Source organism: Periplaneta americana, chromosome 16 (assembly GCF_040183065.1).
Source record: "Periplaneta americana isolate PAMFEO1 chromosome 16, P.americana_PAMFEO1_priV1, whole genome shotgun sequence".
NCBI lineage: Eukaryota > Metazoa > Arthropoda > Insecta > Blattodea > Blattidae > Periplaneta > Periplaneta americana.
The window spans coordinates 39843125-39863901 of NC_091132.1; the positions used below are offsets into that span (position 1 = coordinate 39843125).

General features: G+C 36.7%; 1 protein-coding gene across 34 annotated transcripts in view; it reads left to right on the top strand.

Moving 5' to 3' along the window:
* Window positions 1-20777, top strand: part of LOC138692141 (SWI/SNF-related matrix-associated actin-dependent regulator of chromatin subfamily A-like protein 1) — a 144905-nt gene that overhangs the window by 38991 nt on the left and 85137 nt on the right. For 20 of the 34 annotated variants that reach the window (XR_011330012.1, XR_011330011.1, XM_069815150.1 and 17 more), the window contains 4 exons: window positions 2814-2978; window positions 6133-6294; window positions 9949-10056; window positions 12899-13073. Coding sequence is in view for 25 of the 34 variants with exons in the window: in XM_069815150.1 (XP_069671251.1) it covers window positions 2814-2978; window positions 6133-6294; window positions 9949-10056; window positions 12899-13073 (610 nt within the window). In the remaining 9 variants the exon portion in view is untranslated. Of the gene's footprint in view, window positions 1-2813; window positions 2979-6132; window positions 6295-8387; window positions 8478-9948; window positions 10057-12898; window positions 13074-20777 lie in introns of those variants that run through there. The other 14 variants (XR_011330015.1, XR_011330013.1, XR_011330014.1 and 11 more) reach the window with 8 other exon arrangements.

The following is a 20777-nucleotide window of genomic DNA, read 5'->3' on the forward strand; positions in this document are numbered from 1 at the left end:
CCTTTTTAGCATATGGATAATAAAATATACTTTTCTGCAGGTATCTGTGATTTGCATGTCCCAGTTGAGATTATTATCCATGTGAATGCCAAGATTTTTTACCGAAGAACTGAAAGGGATATGCACTGTACTTACTTTAACGGGAGAAATGTCGAGGTGCTTTACAGCGTCGGTTCTGTGTGGAGGACGGATGGAAGTTTACTAGTAGAAGGGGTAGGAGTGAAGTACATTAAAAAATTCAGGTACAATGAAAATTGAAGTAAAAATAAAATGATATCCCTGTACAATCCGTCACTGAGCAACGCTTTCCTTCTTGTGTACTTGTCTCAGCTGGGGAAGATGGAGTGCTGAGTTAAGATGAAATCTACAGTGATTCGATTGAGTTATTATTGCCTAGGCCTGGTGTACATAAATAACAGAACTATCAAGCATGTTAAACTTAAATTTATTGGTATTCATAATAGTTATTTACGATACAAGTGTTAAAAATGACATTTTATTTTGTGATTAATAGGGATGTTTGCAATATGAGACTGTGGGTTACATAGTTTCTCACGTTTTCCCCACTGCACTCTAATCCCCATTTCAGTTTGGTTGACAGGCTTTCCCCTCTACTCACACTCTTTACCATCCGTGAAGGGGAAGATGCTACTGGCTATCTTACTAACGTTCGACTAATTGACTTTGAACTTAATGAAAATCCTTATTATTGAAAATGTTTATCGGTAATCTATATTTCGAAAATCTATACTAAGCGTTTGTATTTCATTTTATTGTTGTTTATATCAACTGGCACATTAAAAATTATCCATGTGCTAAAAAGGATAAATGTTCATCTCCCCTCTTGCTTAAAAAAGTCCCTTGTGCAGACACTTGCATTTCCCTATTTCGACTATGCGGACATTTTACTGACTGACCTCTCCAGCGACAACAAAATGAAACTTCAACGTGCTCATAATTTGTGTGTACGTTTTGTAAGCAATGTTCGTAAATATGATCATATTACCCCATCCCTGGAAGCAATAGGTTGGCTTAAACTAGATAAGAAAAGAAATTTACATTCACTTCTCTTTCTCTTCGAAATCTTGAACTCTTCTATTCCTTCGTACCTGTCGTCTCGCTTCACTTACCTTTCTTCCCACCATAATCTGAACACACGCTCTCGTCATGAAACAATACTAACAATACCATCCCATCGCACCTCCTCATACTCATCTTCTTTCACAATAGCCCTGCCAAGACTCTGGAATTCGCTACCTGCTAGCATCAGGGACTGTCGAAATAAAATTGAATTCAAACGAAAACTTACTAGGCACTTGGTCAGTAATTGATTACTTGTAAATAGTTTCTTTAATCTATCACAAAATATTTCAATATTCAGTAATTTCATCACTATACAATTTTGTTATTCTAGATTTAATTTGTAATTCAGTAAATATAAAATATTCTTTGTTTCTCTATGATAAATTATCTAGTTTTAATTATTCAGGTAATCTTTTCGTACTTTGATTTTATTGTAATTGTAAATTTAATACTAACTGTAATATTATTTGTAATTGTAAATGTAAATTTAATACTAATTGTAATTTTATTGTTGATATTGTAGTTGGAATCTCCTGGTAGAGGGGCAGAGAAGGCCTGACGGCCTTATCTCTACCAGGTTAAATAAATAAATACTACTACTACTACTACTACTAAAAAGCTACTGATAGCAGAAGATAAATGTTTTCTTCACCGCTAGTTGCTACTCTACAGCATACACAATGGGCCAATCTGCACTGTGTCACTCCCCCCTAACTTCATAATACAAACTAGCATTCCTTAATTTAATTAATTATTAGTTGGAAAATATTGAAAGAACGACACTAAAATATACTCAAACTTGTAATTGTTAAACATCTGTGTCACTGTATTTTATATCTATTTATGTACTTTATTTAATATTTTATTTTCTTGTGTGTACAACTTGGGGGGTGCAGGTATAAGAGGTAACAGCTACCGGTCTGTTACAGACGGACTCAGGGGCAGTAGAAGGGGAAAGAAATGCCTTCGCATCCTCTCAACTTGTATGAAATGTCGTTTAGTAGAGAAACTTCAACACATTACAGACAAATGATGTTGTAGCTTAGTGGTAAAGCATTGTACTGCAGATTGAGAGGTCCCTGGTTCAAACCTTAGTGCCCTTTAAACTTTTATAATTGAATTTAATTCTTTGTTGTTCCATATAGTTACCAGTAAATTGAAGAGGTGAGAATGAGATAGTCTAAAGCCACACTTTTAACAATAATAATTTTTTGTATGAATTCCTTTCTTATACATGTGGAGTGTCTACTAGTAGAATATTATAAAATTTGCTCTACATAAGTATAGCCTAGGCTGGAGAAATTGTGGTACTGCATGTAATAGTATTGGATCTAAACTTTCAATACTCTTTCCTGTAAACTGTTGTCTGTATGGCTTAGAACTATATCATTCTCACACCTTCAATTAGTTGTCGAAGTAATTTATTTAATTTGTGTACATTTCTTAACCAAAAACAGTAATTTTTAAAAGTAGGCCTTATTGTTTGAACTACTTTATCGATTGGTTGCAACTGCTGTTAATGACATCTAGTGTGGAACAATTGACAATCAGCACAAACAATTGAAAGTCAATGTTAAAAGTACTTTTTGCATGCTGCTGTATAATTAGTCAATTTTTGACATGCTTGCCTAATGTTAAAAGATCTACCTTTAGGAATAGCTATTTAAAAAAATGTATTTTACCAGCACAAAATCATATGGAGTAACCATGTTATTTCATCTTTATTTCAGTGTTGTTAAATTTGGGAAAAGATATTGTGCTGGAGTAAAGGATCAGTTTGGATGGAATTTCAGTGGATCATCCAATTTGGAAGAACTTAAACTTCTTCTAGAGGACTCTGTCATGATCCGCAGGCTCAAATCAGATGTAATACCTGAACTACCACCTAAAGTCAGGTACGGTACATAATATATTATATTATAATTCCTATAACATATGTTGCGTGTTTTTAGTGTCTATGAATTTCTGAATGTACACTTAATGGCAAAAGAATGGGCCGACTCTTGGTCTATAGAAATGCTAAGTACTATCGCACGGTTCACTTGTGTAAACGCAATGCACTGCAAGACATTACTGTGGTGTCTCTTCATTGAAAAGTCAGCCGTCTATAATGTAGTAAACCTTACGAGCAGTGTGTGGCCCAGTGGTAAAATGTCTAACTTCCGTACGAAAGGTTGTGAGTTCGCTTCAAGGTATGGTAAAATTATTATATATATATATATATATATATATATATATATTTTTTTTTTTTTAGTTTTTGATTAATTTATTTGTTTAAATGTGAAATGGCATTTGTTCATAAACTTCGTCATCTCTGCTTTGTAAAAATATTATTGCCCATCACCTGTGGGTATTAATAGACGAGACCTGGCCAGTATAAACAAAAATACTTGTTTCACATCCTAAAAACTCGGACGCATATCAAACATAAATAAATAAATAAACAAAACATATAATTTGTTAATATATTAACAAAAAAGGCCTGTAGTGAGGACTAGTATCTTGTCCACAAACCACCTGCGTCAACAACTGCCCTCATTCTGCGCGACATGGGTCCACAAGATTATGGAACAGGTCTATATTCATGTCCACCTCCTCCCACGCATCTAGAACTCTGTCCCACAACACACAAGCTGTCCGAACGAGTGGTTGTTTTGTCCAATTAGAGCATAGGATCCGTTTGACTGTAGCCCACAAATTTTCAGTCGGATTCATATCTGATGATTTTGGAAGCCAGTCGACCAGGTCGATATCAGGCCTTCTCGTAAACCATCTTTGAATCTGGTTGGCAGTGTGTACTGGGTGATTATCCTGCTGGAAGAAAAGTGTTCCTTCTGGATATCGTTCTCGGGTAGAAGGGATCATTACTTTTGCCAAAACGTGTTCGTAGACTTCTGCCATAAACCAACTGTGGATGCGTTCCAGAAGTCCTATCCCATCGTATGACATCCACCCCAACACACGACTCGACCTGTTAAGTCATCCCACAAAGCATTCATCTTATCGATGGCCATCCATACGATAACCTAGGCAGGACTATCGTTGCTACTGGAGACAATTATCTCGTCAGAGAAAATTACATTTCTCCAATCGAAGTCCTGTCGGAGAGTAGCATACGCTAGATGGTCCACGGCATGCTCCATCGGCAAATGTTCTCTCCTCACAGCTCGGCGACACCATATGCCACGCTCTCTATTGTCTCTCTGCCATCTTCAAGCATAATGATGAGACAGAACATTTTATTAAAAAACAGGAGTATTGCTTGGAAGAGAAAGGGAGGTTTATTATTTATTAGAGTTTGGGCATATTCTAAAAGATGTCGCCACAGAAATATAGCTCTGCAAGACATATGATGGCAAATTTGTAATTAAAAAAAAAAAGAAAAGAGATTGTGAGAGATTCGAACCTTGAGCTACTACTACTATTAACTCGTTCAGTAAACCAATGCTGCAACGACTTACGCTACTATGACTGTTAATATCATGTGGACATAATACTTGGTTTTCCTGTTCATATTCACTTCGGTTGATTTTGTATTTATCAATTTTATTATTATTTCACTCTTCAGAGGCATAGATGTATCTAGAATCAACCCTCCATTCGATTTTATAACATATTTTAAACTTTTAAACAAAATACAGCAAATTTAAATGATTTAATTATGTGTTACCTGGTGAACTACAGCTTTGACGAGATGAGCATGTGCACTGGTATGTCTCTGGAGCTTAGAAATTGTCTGCGGCCCATTCTTTTTGCCGTTAAGTGTACATAAGGAAACTATTTATTGGAAATTTTATGTAATTTTATTGGTTATGTTGTTGCTTGCAGCATAAAATATTAAAATTATGCTATAATTTGTTACATATCTAACCTGTGTAGACTGTAAAATGCAAATCATGAAAAAGTGATACCTTGTTCGATTTATGTCATGAGATAAGTGACTGATAACTTCATTTCTTCCAGTGTAGCCCTTTTATAAAATGCCAACATTGTTAATAGATTTGTTTGTACAGCAGTTTCCAGCAGTTTGCGACTGTCATGAACATGCAAATTTGGAATTTTTGAGCAGAAAAGTTTATGTGCGCAAGCTCATGACAGTTGCAAACCATAAGAAACTGCTGTAGAAACTTACTTACTTACAAATGGCTTTTAAGGAACCCGAAGGTTCATTGCCGCCCTCACATAAGCCCGCCAGCGGTCCCTATCCTGTGCAAGATTAATCCAGTCTCTATCATCATACCCCACCTCCCTCAAATCCATTTTAATATTATCCTCCCATCTACGTCTCGGCCTTCCTAAAGATCTTTTTCCCTCCAGTCTCCCAACTAACACTCTATATGCATTTCTGGATTCGCCCATACGTGCTACATGTCCTGCCCATCTCAAACGTCTGGATTTAATGTTCCTAATTATGTCAGGTGAAGAATACAATGCGTGCAGTTCTGTGTTGTGTAACTTTCTCCATTCTCCTGTAACTTCATCCCGCTTAGCCCCAAATATTTTCCTAAGCACCTTATTCTCAAACACCCTTAACCTATGTTCCTCTCTCAGAGTGAGAGTCCAAGTTTCACAGCCATACAGAACAACCGGTAATATAACTTTTATAAATTCTAACTTTCAGATTTTTGGACAGCAGACTGGATGATAAGAGCTTCTCAACCGAATAATAACACGCATTTCCCATATTTATTCTGCGTTTAATTTCCTCCCGAGTGTCATTTATATTTGTTACTATTGCTCCAAGATATTTGAATTTTTCCACCTCTTCGAAGGATAAATCTCCAATTTTTATATTTCCATTTCGTACAATATTCTGGTCACGAGACATAATCATATACTTTGTCTTTTCGGCATTTACTTCCAAACCAATCGCTCTACTTGCTTCAAGTAAAATTTCCGTGTTTTCCCTGCTGTAGAAACAAACTTAATAACTGTTCCTGTGGGATATTTTGTACGAAATTTGTTAATTGAAAGTTATATCTAAGTTACATCTGCTGACTTGATTTCCCTTAATTTCACTGTTTATTTTTATTTTCGTATTTATTGTAGACAAATGGTGATTTTGAATCCAGGACTAGTAGTTTCTGAAAGTAGAGAAATGAAGAAATGCGTGAAGAATTTGGATCGAGCTCATTCAACAGACATGAAAAAGAGGGGAGCACTGCTTGCATATTATTATACCACAGGAAGTGCTAAACTGAAGGCTATTCAGTGAGCTTTTAAAATTATTTAGATTAAATTTCTGTTATTATTCTTCATTCACTTGTCTTCTTTGTACTAACAAGGGAACCTTCTTTCATGGTGAATTGAAAAGGCGATAATGCCGTATATTTTTGGAAAGAGGAGGCAGAAGTAAGTCAGCAGGTGAAATTTTTCCGCCTGAGCTCCATAGGGACAAAAGTTATGGGACTGTAAACCTAACATGGCAGTCTGTGGGAAGTGACTCAGTGTGCACACTTAAAGGTTAAAATGAAGTTGTTTTTGAAGTCACTGCATTGCAAAGAGATATTACAACTGTTGTACGTTTGAATTGCAAACATTATGGACATCGATCACAGAATGATGTAAACAGCAACATTTAATCAAATGTGCACACCATACAAAAGCAAAAGACGTACAAGCGCTGCACTCATCACCTCCTAAAGAATGAAAACAGTATTGACATGGCGTTTGAAAAGGCTCTGGCTCTTTGTCCAAGTAGCCAGCTGTATACAAGGCGTACCGAAGAAAGTTCTTAAACAAAAGGGGGTGGAATTGATACAGAGCAAAGGACTGCAATCGAATGAAGTTGTCTCGGTGCCAGATGTTGAAATCAGACGTAGTTATAATTGCATCCGTGAAATACTTGACAAACGCTTTGTATGGGCAGAAGAAATAAACATCAAGAGGTTGAATGAAGCTATTGCAGCCCCCCCTGGCTGCAAATGCCATTCAAACTTCCTAATCGAGTCAGGAATTGACGACTTGATGAGTGTCTCGTCCTTATTAATTGCTGACCATGAATCCAACAGCAGGAGGACACAATCTTCATGCAGTGAAGAAATGCTGGGCGAAAATATTTGCGAAAGCATATCCTTCATATCTGCCTTCCGCGTATTCGCTGAAACAAAAGGATATGATTTGATGTTGTATGATCTGCAGGTTTATTTTTAGGGAACTTTTTCTGTGATTAGACTGACAGAAGATGCATTAGGAAGGAGATTTGTCCGTCCATAGAAATGACTGGCATAATCATGTAGGAGTGCGTCGAAGCAGCCTCTGATCCTACTGTGGCATAAATCATCTTCCTTCCTTTGAAATGCAGGGTTCGCCCGGAGTGAATCTCTTTTTCAAATCGACTTTGGTCAAATCGACTTTTGGCGAAAAGTGAAGCCACGATCGATGAACAACTGCTTCATCTTCGACATGAAATTGATTTCTGCTTCACCTCTGCCTCCTTTGATGCAAAGTTCCTGCTCACTTTATGCGTCACAGAACGAGAAAGATACGATTCCACTGCTTGAATCCCCATACCCACAAGTCAGAAGCTCTGAAGTTAAGATGGTTACCAGGATCAATTTGAGCCTTCACCTGTAGGCCCCTAATACTGATAGTTCTGTCATGAATCATAGCGTCCGTACTTAACATTTCAGGTTTCTTCTTCTTCACTTTTGCATCGTAATCGTAAAGCATCCCCTGTGTGATTAGAGGGAATCGATTTTTACAGAGGTGAAGAATTGTCTCTTTCCGCCGACTGTATCGTTCATATAGTCGAGTGCTTTGTGCAGAATTAGCTTGAGCAAGACTTACCTCTCCGTAAGTTGAAAGTAGGTGACCGCCTCCTAGCGATAATACCCACAACTGTAATATCTCGTTTGCAATGCATTGCTTTAAGAAACAACTTTATTTTAACCTTTGTGTGCACATTGAGTCACTTCCATTGAGACTGCCATATTAGATTTACAGTCCCATAACTTTTGTCCCTATGGAGCTCAGGCGGAAAAATTTCACCTGCTAACTTACTTTTGCCTCCTCTTTCCAAAAATATACGGCATTACCGCCTTTTCAATTCACCATGAAAGAAGGTTCCCTTGTAAGATGCCTCTCTCTCCTTTAACGACATTTACTTTGAAAAAATTATATACCATGTTTCATCATGTAATCGTCGCCATCACATAATGCTTGCTACTTATTTATAGACAAACCGATCAGAACTTTAAAATTTCATCGCATAATTGTTGCATGGATATTTCCGTTTATCACAGTCAAGAAGTATTTAAAAATAACATGCCGCCACTGCAACACAAAATATCTTTATGTTCAAGGTCGAGTGTGCGAGAAACAGTAGTGGCAGCTGACGAACGTGAATGGAATGGGAGTACAGGTACGAGATGTTAGCACCAAGTCAGAAGCCAGTAATGACTTTAGTTCAGTACAATAATTGTTGGTTATGAATGTTCAGATACTTTTCCTTTGGACTAGACCAATCATCTTTCTGCGAACTGGGTCCAGTAGTCAGACAATATCAACTTCAGTGTATCAGATGTACCATTACGTTACAGTTCCAGCATCACACACTAATACCGGTTTCCCTCTGTCCCTTCTCCATCTTCTGCTACAAATCACGCAACTTGGCCCTGGTTGCTTTAAGCCCGGTTCAGACGGTGCGTGTTTCTGTAATGGATTCCAAGGTGGCTACGCGGATGGGTCGCCTGCGTGCTGACTGGCTGGCTCCCATGTTGCCTACGGTGATGGTAGTTGTTCGCACGGAGCTGGCTCTTTTCACAGTTCAAATTGGAAAATCATCTGCTGCTTCATCTGTTGCCAACACTCATGGTCAGAAAGAAACTAAACCGTGAGTGGAAAACAACTAAAGTCCTACATTAACAGAAGTAAATGTCGTAATAAAGTAATTAAGCCATAAGTGCAAAACAGCTAAATTCCGATATTTAATTGTTGTTTCTTAGAAACTAAAGAATATAGTAAAAACAGGTTTAGTTGGAAAACAACGAACATGGCGACATGGTTTCAGTGGTGATATTATATGATCATCTTTGGTTTCCAGCCTGCAAACCATCACGAAAAATAGCAAGGAACCTACCCTCGAAATCCAGCAAGCTAGCAATCCACAGAGCCACCAGAGTGCATTACTTCCGGTGAATGACCACGCAGGTGACCCATCCGCGCAGCCACCTTGGAATCCATCACAGAAATACGCACCGTCTGAACCGGGCTTTACACACTCCCCTGTTACATGGAATCTGATCACTGAAAATTGACGCGACCAACAGTTACCATATATAATTTGTTGTTCACATAATGATCACACTGTATATTTTCACGCCAGAAGAAAATAATAAAAAACGCGGGGATTATGTGATGAAATACAGTATATTTTTATTTATTTTGTATTTTTCATTTTTTGTATGTATTTCATCTTATTACTAAATGAAAACTGAGCATGAATACTTGATAATGCTCTTTCTATAAAGGAAAATAAATTCTTCTTCTTCTTCTTCTTCTTTTTAAAATGATGATAAAGATATTATTATGATGACTGTGGTGGCAGGAACAATAGTGATTTGTGACGAAATAGTGTATATGTGTTCATGTGTGAATGCGCACTTACCAGACTGTTTAAATAAAATGTAGAAGTAGAATTTTTTCAGTTTGATTTTTTCGATTTTTTCCAATTTCAACATTTGGAGTACATATTCTAATGCTAACAAACTACACAAATTCTTATACACATGAAACATAATGTTTTGGAATCTTAAAGACCAGCTGAGAACACTACAGAAATGATACTTTAAGAAAAAGAACCAAGAAAGATAGGAAATTACGTTCAATTTACTTATCTGTGACATTTTTTTTTTATATTTTCAGAGATTACATCAGTGATATATTGGATAGTGATAAGAAGTTCATTTGCTTTGCTCATCACAAAGTTGTTCTGGATGGAATATGTGATACTCTTATGGAAAAGAATAAAGAGTAAGTACTATTAATAATTGTGATAGGTATTAATTTTACTGTAATGTCTTAAATTTATTAAGAGTCCAAGAGAATAAACAAAACGCAATTTAACCCAGCGGTACATTCAATAGTGATGGCGATACGTAAGGATTCAATCCATGAGTCTTCTGGCATTCCAGTACAGTTTTGAGAGATTCTTCGTCTTCTGGAGATTAGAATCTAGTTTTCGGTATTGAAGTAGATGTTCTCCATTCATTTTAGTGCTATGGTCTTTGCAGATGGTACGGTGTTCAGAGTCATAAATTTTCATGCGATATAGATGTGATGCTAGACAATATAGTATAGATGCTAGTATAATATCTTATCATATTGATGTTTATAGACTTCGTAAGAGTCTTAATAAAGTATAAGAAATGTGGAATGTTTACGACAATCAAACGGTTTTCTGTGCTTCGTTTTTCATATCTTATTTAACCTATTGTGCAGAAATGATTAATATTCTTCCATATTAAGTGATTAATGAACAGTAAGTCGATTAATTTGATTAATGAACAATAAATCAGCAGTACTTTTTTCACATTTAATTGTAGAAGAAGCCAACATATGTCGTTTGAAGATAGTGAATAATAATTTCTGTAAATGAGCTTCACTCCAAAGTGCTATAATAATTGAGCCGTTCAGAGCAGAAGTGGTGTAAATCAAAAATGGATAATGAGGTTTGAAGTAAACATTCTGTAAAATAGAGCGCAAAGTAGCAATTAATATTCAATTTATTTAAATTATTAATAGTCAGTGGATAGCACGAAGGACATATTAATTCCTATTTTACTCTGTATTTTACATAATTTTTACTTTAACCTCATTATCCAGTTTTGACTTTCACCACTTCTGCTCTGAACGGCTCAATTACTGACAGGCAAAATATCATCATCATCATCATCCTCATCCTCATCCTCATCCTCATCCTCATCCTCATCCTCATCCTCATCCTCATCCTCATCCTCATTCTCATCCTCATCCTCACAGGTTGTAGTCCTTTGAAGAACTGTTATGGTCTACCAAAGTTTGTTGGATTATAATTCAGAATTGCTTTTGTATTCTGTTGTTTGAAGTTCGATTTACATGTTGGATCCAATTGCTTTGATATTGATGTATGTGATCCAGAACATGTATCATTTGAAGCTTGTTCAAGACATCTTCATTTCTTTTCCTGTCCCATTTTGTATAAGCTGCCGTATGGCATATGAATTTAATTTCATTGGCTGTAATGCGATTTTCATAACATTTCTGAAGAGTTCAAGCCTCACTCCCGTAACATAGAACAGATCTCGCCAAGGTTTTATAGAAATGAAGGCGTGTGTGTCTTTGGACTAATGATCGTTTCATAATGCTGTTGATACTCATAGATTTATTAAATTTAAGAATTTTGTCTGGTATATCTGATTGTGTCATAAATGATATTTCATAACCAAGATAACTAAATTCATTTACTCTTTGTAATATTTGATTGCTGATATAAATTTTGCTTGGTATTGGTAAAAAGTCAAAACTTTAGATTTATTGTAGAAATTTCGATTGAATATGTATTTGCTATTGATTTCAAATTATGTACAGATCATTGTAGAGCATCTTCTGTAGAGGCTAAAAGTACTAAGTCATGTACAAACATTAATGTATTTAAATGTAGATTGATTTACAGTTATATACCTATATCATATCAATTTAATTTCCTTAAAAGCCGTTTGTAAGTAAGCAAGCATATTATTATATATAAACAAAACTCGATCTGTAAAGATTTATTTTTTAAATAATTTTGTAAACGTGCTCTAAATGGTTTAGGAATGAAGATAGTTTAGCATAGAATGTTTATTTCATATTTTCATATTTTTCCAAAATAAATTTCGTATTTTGGCAAAATTTTCTTCATAATCTGCCAGTCTCTAGTAATAACAAAAAAGACAGACATACAAATACGAAATTAGAACACAACAGAAACTCTTTCTAAATACTAACTGTTGACAGAAAAATAGTTTATTTGTGTTGATGAAAGATCCCATACTATGCCATTGAATATACTGGGTGTTCAGTTCAAAATGTGTCATGGCTCGCTGTATGCCGTCATGTGGCTAGCCGATGAGCCTAGAGAATTCAATCTACTTCCGCAGCTCAGGTGTATAACCTAAGAGGCAGAGAAGATGCCTAGCAAGTACGGCGTTCATTCTGAAGAGTACATACCGATACATACGGTAACGCCGGTAGTGGCAGGAATGTGAACTGTTTGGAAATACGTACTGTCGGGATATGGGGAGAGGGTTAAGACGATTAATTACGTATTTGTTGACATTAACTTCGACGGTCAACATGGACACGGAGCATTTGATTTGTGTTGTGGAATGTTACCGTACGCAACCGATGATAACAAATACCCTGCGTACGACTTGCCAGCGCAAAACACAGTTCGAAAGAGGTTATGGTAGCACACAGACCGTACAGACCGCCATCTGTTGCTACGACATTCAAGTTATACCGTACACGTTCTCAAGTTCAGATTGAAGAACGCCTTAAATAATAGGCAACTTCTCTAACATATAAGCTGAAACTCGCTTCAAATCGGTGACCCAACAACAGTGACGTCATGACACACTTTGAAATGAACACCCAGTATTTATATTGTTATCCCTAGTAGGATCGATAAAAGTAAATTATGTTAGTTCAGTGTCTACTGCAGTTTAAGAATCAGACATTGCAGAGGCTGAAGAGAAGTGACAAAATAGATGTGAAACAAGTTATAATCTCTTAAGTATTGGTAGTTTTTTATACTAGTATTTAAAGACGTTTAAAATATATTCTTTCCTTACAGATATATAAGAATAGATGGTAACACAAATTCCAATTACCGAAAGATTCTCTGTGATAAGTTCCAATATGAAGAGAAGTATGTAGCGGCTGTGCTGTCAATTACTGTAGCAAATGCAGGCTTTACATTGACGGCTGCTCACTTGGTGGTGTTTGCTGAACTCTACTGGAACCCAGGTGTAAGTATATCTTTAGGATTACAGGTCAATAATCGATATTATTTTAGAGATGCAGGTACTGTGAACATAATTTATAAAATAACAGAACTGTTATTAGTAGAAAAGTTTTCCGGGCTATGAGGCCGTGGTCTGTTGGTTGTGTGACCAAACGTTTCGTTCACTGCTGCGGTGAACATCTTCAGTGGTGTCTATTGCTGGTGCGGCTGGTTCTACTGCGCGTGCCGATTACAGTCTGCACTGGCTGCATCGTTGTATATATAGTGTAGGAGAGGGGGGGGTCTTGCTGTTGTACCGGCACAAGGTGGACACTATCTTCCTGCCCACCAAGCAGATACGCAACAGCCTACGCTCACAGATTGTCATCTACTGGGGTCTACAGGATCCCGTGTTCATGTGGAGCAGTTTACATAGGGACGACACAGCGAAGCTTCAAGACTCGGATCTCCGAACATAGAAGGAACTGCCGCCTTGGCCACGTAGGTAAGTCGGCTGTAGCTGAACATGCTTATCTGGAAGGCGAACATAATATTAGGTTCGAAGACAATGATACACTCAGCGACACGCCACATTTGTACGCGAGGCTACACCGAGAGGCGATTGAAATATATAAACATAAGAACAATTTCAATCGAAAAGAGGAAGGCCTCAAGGTTAACAAGGCCTGGTATCCGGCATTAAGGAAAACTAACATCAAACCCGCCCGCGTATCACAATTAAACAACACAACCCCGGACACGGATCGCGTAGGCAACAGCAAACCCGCCTGCGAAGCACATTCGAGCGCGGACCGAGGCGACAACAGCAAGCCGCCCCCTCCTCCCACACTGTATATACAACGATGCAGCCAGCGCAGACTGTAATCGGCACGCGCAGTAGAACCAGCTGCACCAGCAATATACACCACTGAAGATGTTCACCGCAGCAGTGAACGAAACGTTTGGTCACACAACCAACAGACCACGGCCTCAGAGTCCGGAAAACTTTTCTACTACTGACGCCGGTCGTGAAAGCCTACACTCTAATATAGAACTGTTATTGTCAGGTCGTATTATAGTTGTTAGGTTAGGTTTCATCCTTAGGGTATGAAGTAAGTTGACTCGGACTATAGCATATGTCAGAACAAAACAGTACGGTTGGCAGTTTCTGTGAGAGTAGCATGGCCTGGAACCAAGAGAATGTACACAGAGAAAATGATGTTAACGTTATTTATCCTAGTAGGCATAATGACAATAACATTAGCAGAAAGAGAGACAAGAGCAGGATAAAAGTGTGCATGAGAATGGAAATAATTACTGATGATCTGTACAAAAAATGTAGAGTCTATCCTTTGCTTCGAAATCGCAGATAGCTGTAATAAAGAAAGTCTTTACAGTGCTGCAGTTAAAATATGACATGGAAATAAATGCGGGGGAGGAGGGGGGGAATATGTTATTTTGTAGAAAAATTAGAATAAAAGTTAATTGAAAAAGAGTAAGTGATTTTTACATATCTCTGATACAAATCATAATTTTTTTTTATTTATTTAAATATTTTGTCAAACAATTTTTAAACACTGGTAAAGTAAAACAGTAGGAATAATTAACAGAATATTGAAACTTTCCCTCATACGACACATAAGACTAAGATCATATAAAACATTACATAGGTGCCGACTTTTGAAAATCTTGGGTTATGCTCATCATGTTACACTTTAAAACTCATAATTACCTCCTATATAATTCTAGTAAATGAAAATGCTACAAAATTAACTTAAAATACATGATCACTTACCTAAATAGGGAGAGACTGGAACATGTTCCTACTGACAGTTGTTTTGCTGATGAATTCGTTGATTAGAGGTTCCAGGTTCAGTTCCCTTGCGAGATCGGAATGGATGTTCAATAACGCTACATGATTTAACTGGTCTTGGTTCATGGTGGCTCTGGTGTAAGTTTTAAGTCTTCGAAGTGCAGAAAACGAACGTTCTGCAGTACACGTGGATACAGGTATCGTTAAAAGAAGTCGCAATAATTTTACATATTCTGGTATCATGTTCTTCAGAGCTACACACTTGTCATCCTCTGTCCTACTCAAGTATTGCACTACACTTTCAAAGCTATCTAGTGTAACATTATGTTGTTTTACCACATCCAACAAAATATCTCTATGAAGATTCAGTCTTACACAGTCGAAATCGTCACCGTAAAAAGAAGTAACGTACCTACTATCTTCTTTGCCTAATAAAAACTGTTCTATTTTGACAAGGTGTGACATTGTTTCGGGCGGAAATCTGTTTTTAAAGCTGCTTACTGTTTGATCCACTACCGGTACCTCAAAATATAAAATTCGCAACTTTACTTGAATATCTGATAAATTATGGTTGTCACTTACTTACTTATTGGCTTTTAAGGAATCCGGAGGTTCATTGCCGCCCTCACATAAGCCCGCCATTGATCCCTATCCTGAACAAGATTAATCCAGTCTCTACCATCATATCCCACCTCCCTCAAATCCATTTTAATATTATCTTCCCATCTACGTCTCGGCCTCCCCAAAGGTCTTTTTCCCCGCCGGCCTCCCAACTAACACTCTATATGCATTTCTGAATTCACCCTTACGTGCTACATGCCCTGCCCATCTCAAGTGTCTGGATTTAATGTTTCTAATTATGTCAGGTGAAGAACACAATGCTTGCAGCTATGCGTTGTGTAACTTTCTCCATTCTCCTGTAACTTCATCCCTCTTAGCCCCAAATATTTTCCTAAGCACCTTATTCTCAAACACCCTTAATCTCTGTTCCTCTCTCAAAGTGAGAGTCCAAGCTTCACAACCATATAGAACAACCGGTAATATAACTGTTTTATAAATTCTTTCAGATTTTTTGACAGCAGACTAGATGACAAAAGCTTCTCAACCGAATAATAACAGGCATTTCCCATATTTATTCTGCGTTTAATTTCCTCCTGAGTGTCATTTATATTTGTTACTGTTGCTCCAAGATATTTGAATTTTTCCACCTCTTCGAAGGATAAATCTCCAATTTTTATATTTCCATTTCGTACAATATTCTGGTCACGAGACATAATCATATACTTAGTCTTTTCGGGATTTACTTCCAACCCTATCGCTTTACTTGCTTCAAGTAGAATTTCCGCGTTTTCCCTAATCGTTGTGGATTTTCTCCTAACATATTCACGCCATCTGCATAGACAAGAAGCTGATGTAACCCGTTCAATTCCAAACCCTCTGTGTTATCCTGAACTTTCCTAATGGGATATTCTAGAGCAAAGTTAAAAAAGTAGAGGTGACAATGCATCTCCTTGCTTTAGTGCGCAGTGAATTGGAAAAGCATCAGATAGAAACTGGCCTATACGAACTCTGCTGTAAGTTTCACTAAGACACATTTTAATTAATCGAACTAGTTTCTTGGGAATACCAAATTCAATATGAATATCATATAAAACTTCTCTCTTAACCGAGTCATACGCCTTTTTGAAATCTATGAATAACTGATGTACTGTACCCTTATACTCCCATTTTTTCTCCAATATCTGTCGAATACCTCCTAATTTTAATGGCAGTTTTCTAGGGCGTGAAACAGTGGGGAGACTTAATTGCAATGCATCACACTTTTCTTTAGCATGTTCCCAAAGTGATAAAAATGTATCTGTATTTCTGGCTCCTTCTATTGAAGACAAAACAGCATCTACAGAATTACGAGCAAGGCGGAAATTTAATGAAATTTCTTGAAGTACTGCATTAAGTTTTTCTATTCTTTGGAATACAGAAATTAGCATCTTGATATGAAACAGAGTTTCAAATTTTTGCAGATATTTTAGAAATCCTTTAGCTTTTGCACCAGCATCATTTCTTTCATCATTCATTTCATTCATTCATTCATTCATTTATTTTATTCCATAGATCTTACATGAGCAATGAAGCTTTAAGATGTGGAACAAGTCAACATTTTACAATATTACAATTACAATTTTTACAAATTTGTATAGTTTTACAATTTAGTAATTTTCTACAATTTTTACAATTTTGTGCAACTTTTTTTTTTTTTTTTTTTTTTTTTTTTTTTTTTTTTTTTTTTTTTTTTTTTGGCGAGATGTAGTGAGATGAGATGAGGTCCGAGGATTCGCCAAAGTATTACCCGGCATTTGCCTTTTGGTGGGGGAAACCTCGGAAAAACCCAACCAGGTAATCAAATCAAAGGGGTTGATGCCAAGGACTCGCCATAGACCATCCGGCTTCAGTCCCACAGCTGGGGAAAACCTCGGAAGAAACCAAAGACCAAAGGGGAATCCAACCCAAGCCCAAACGCAGCTCCGGATCAGCAGCCCAGCGAGTCTGCCGACTGAGCTTCATCGATGGCTCTACTAAAAGTATACAATACATAGCCAATCAGATTATTAAATTTACAAACGCAAACGATCATTCATAAGTTGAGCTATATGTATAATACAAAACAAGTTACTTAAATTTAAGGCATAAACAATTCAACTAGTTGTGATATACAGAAATTGATAATACATATCATGCAAACTACTTCAAATTACAAACACAAACAATTTATCAGTAGAGCTATATAGATTACTATTCAATTTAAAGCATATACAATTCATCGGCCAAAACTATACAAATATATACAATACAAAGTAGCATACTTTCATTAAGCTATACAAATTTGTGCAATTAATATCAAGTAGATTAATTCAATTTATAATCATAAATAATTCATCAGTTGAGCTATACATATTACCATTCAATTTACAGTAGGTCTATATACAATTCATCAGTAGAGCTACACAGACTAGTAATCATTTTAAGAACATATACAATTCATCAGCCAAACTATACAAACATATACAATCAAATTAGTTCAATTTACAAACTTATTTTCGTTAAGCTATACAATTCATATGAAGTAGATTAATTCAATCTTGCATATCATTAAGAAATTGCAAAAGAACTTCATAATTATTATCTATGCACAACAGAGACACAACACGCATGCACCATCTCGTTGGACAGAACAATCTTAAACCTTGACCTGCTTCAGTGTCATGAGAATCTGAAAGCAATTGTTTCAGATTTCCGAACTTTCCTAACCTCTTGGGTGGACCACGAATAAATGAAATCAAATCTTTGAGAATTGACAGAATATCTTTTAATACTGGAATGTTATTAAATAAGTCTTGAACAACTAAATTTAGAGAATGAGCCAGCATTGAATGTAAATAGCACTGGGTTCAATTTCTTTTATCTGTGACTGTAATCCTTGCAGACAACCACTAACGTTTTTTGCGCTGTCGTAGCATTGCCCACGACATTTGTTCACAGAAATAGAATATCTTAATAATATATCCTTCACAGATTTAAACAGGGTATCTGAATCAGTTAATGGGAGCTCATAAAAACCACAAAACAACTCATGAACAGCAAAATTTTGGTCAAAGTACGAAAACAAACAGACATCTGCTCTCTAATTGATATATCAGACGTCTCGTCCAACATTAATGCATATAAATGATATTATTTTATTTGTTGAATCAAAATTCTCTGAAGAGACATGCATATCAATGTTATAATTTCATTATGTCATGAGACATCCATCTGTAAGTAGTCTGATTAGCCATAGTTTCAGTTCGGGTACATCCTCGGAACGTAATTTCAGAAGATTGACAAAATTAGAAGACTCATCAACATGACCACGTAAAGCCAATCCTTGACAAACCAAGAACAATATTGAAGTAAAAATTTTCCTTAAACAAATAGTAGCACCCTGCATTTCTTTTACTTTAGAATGACTAATTGATGACAGAATATTTATTCCTTTTTTCATAGAATTATTTGTACTAAATGAACACATATGCAAATTACTTTTTTCATGAGATTTGAATCGTTTTAGAGCAACAGACCAGTTCTTAAAGCCGTATTTAACGAATGCATTATAGGAATCCTTGTTCGCAGTAACAATTTTTGGAGGCAATCTCTTGTTTTCACACATAGACCTACACAAAAAACAATAAACTCTGTTATCTTTTTCGTCATACTGAATCCATGTATATGTTTTTACGCAATGTTTTTGATAAGTCCTGCCCCTGCGGCTGCCACTTTCAGTACCGGTATCATTTTTCGTGGAATTACCAGAAATAGTAACAGGGATTTCATTGTCACAAGCTGCCGAAGATGGATCACTTTTACTGCTACATGCTGTCGATTCGATATCACCATCACCATCACGATTATCAGTCGAAGTCCTTTTGTATTTCACTATATGCTTATCCCTTTTAACGATTTTGACACGCAAGACATGAAGACATAATATAATTTCAAGCATAAGTGACACAGGTCAAACAGAACACAAACTAACGTGTAGCGGTGTAGACGTTCTGACTTCTGACTACTTCTTTCAATTTTTGAAGTCTGGAAATTCAAATTCAGTATAAGTTACACTGTATCCAACATGATTTCACAAGAAAAAAATCTCTCGCTGGCTGTTGTGTTTCGTGATTGTTGAAGAGCTGCCAATTAAGGCACAAAGAACTTCGCCAAGTTGTTATAAGTATTGCAGTGGCGGCCGAAGGCCATTCTGTCAAGTGGGGCACAATCTTAATGATGAACCCTGAAAATTAAAAACATATAAAACCAATTTATGTGCACTAGCCTTTCTAATTCTTGTAGATGAGCTCCATTTTTCGGTTCTTTCTGCGAGAAAAAACCTCTATAACTCTATTGTTGAAGTTCGGAATAGAATGTACCATCTTTCTCTCAATTGAGAGCACTGCTACGCCCAGAGGACAGTTAAATGGAATTCTAAGTGTAATTCACAGAAATGCGCTGATTCTCACTCGTTCGTACTCACAGATCACGCAACTGCCTACCTTCTTACTACCGCAGCACTAGACTTGGTGAAACTCAGTTGAAAACTGTAGTGTGCACTGAAGGCGGCAAGACGCCCGCCAAGATTCTCTATTGTCAGTGACAAAGCTTTTTTAGAACTGCCAACTTCATGTATTGTAATGTAAACTTTCTTTTTTGGATACGATGGAAACATAAAAGTTTACAGGGAGCATTAACAACATAACTGTGACAAATGAATATCTATATATACATACATACGTGATTTATACAATGAGTCGAGCTTCTAAATTAGTAAACTTACATTTAACGTTTTTCATGTTAAGTTTAGCTGTAAAATGTCGTCTGCTATTCAGCAAGTATCAACACCCCTAAAAATGGCACGCAGCTAATTGGACTGTTCCTAAACTAAAGAGGCTTGGTGGGCACGGCAAATACAGTGCCCAAAGCACACGGTCTGAGGCAAAGAGCTCCGCCTTCCTACAACTCACAACCCCATCCCTTCCTCGTCCATGGCTGGGCACGAGAAGAGAGAGACCATTTTATTATCTGTTCAAAAAACTTGGGTTTCGTAGACTACTACACATTCTGAAAACATTAGTAGCAATGAAAATGTGAAACTCTTTAAGTTATTATTTCATAATGCAATTAAATTGTATTATAATATAGTCATAATACGATAATAAAAATCACTGGGAGGGCACGTGCCCATGTGCCCCTTAATAAAAAGCCGCCCCTGAAGTACTGTCCATTTACTGAATGTTTTAGTTAGAAGGGATGGGACACACTTCGCAGCAGATATGTCGGCTCACTGGTAACGTATGTGGTTGTGTCAAAAGGTTATTCTAAAAGAAACCG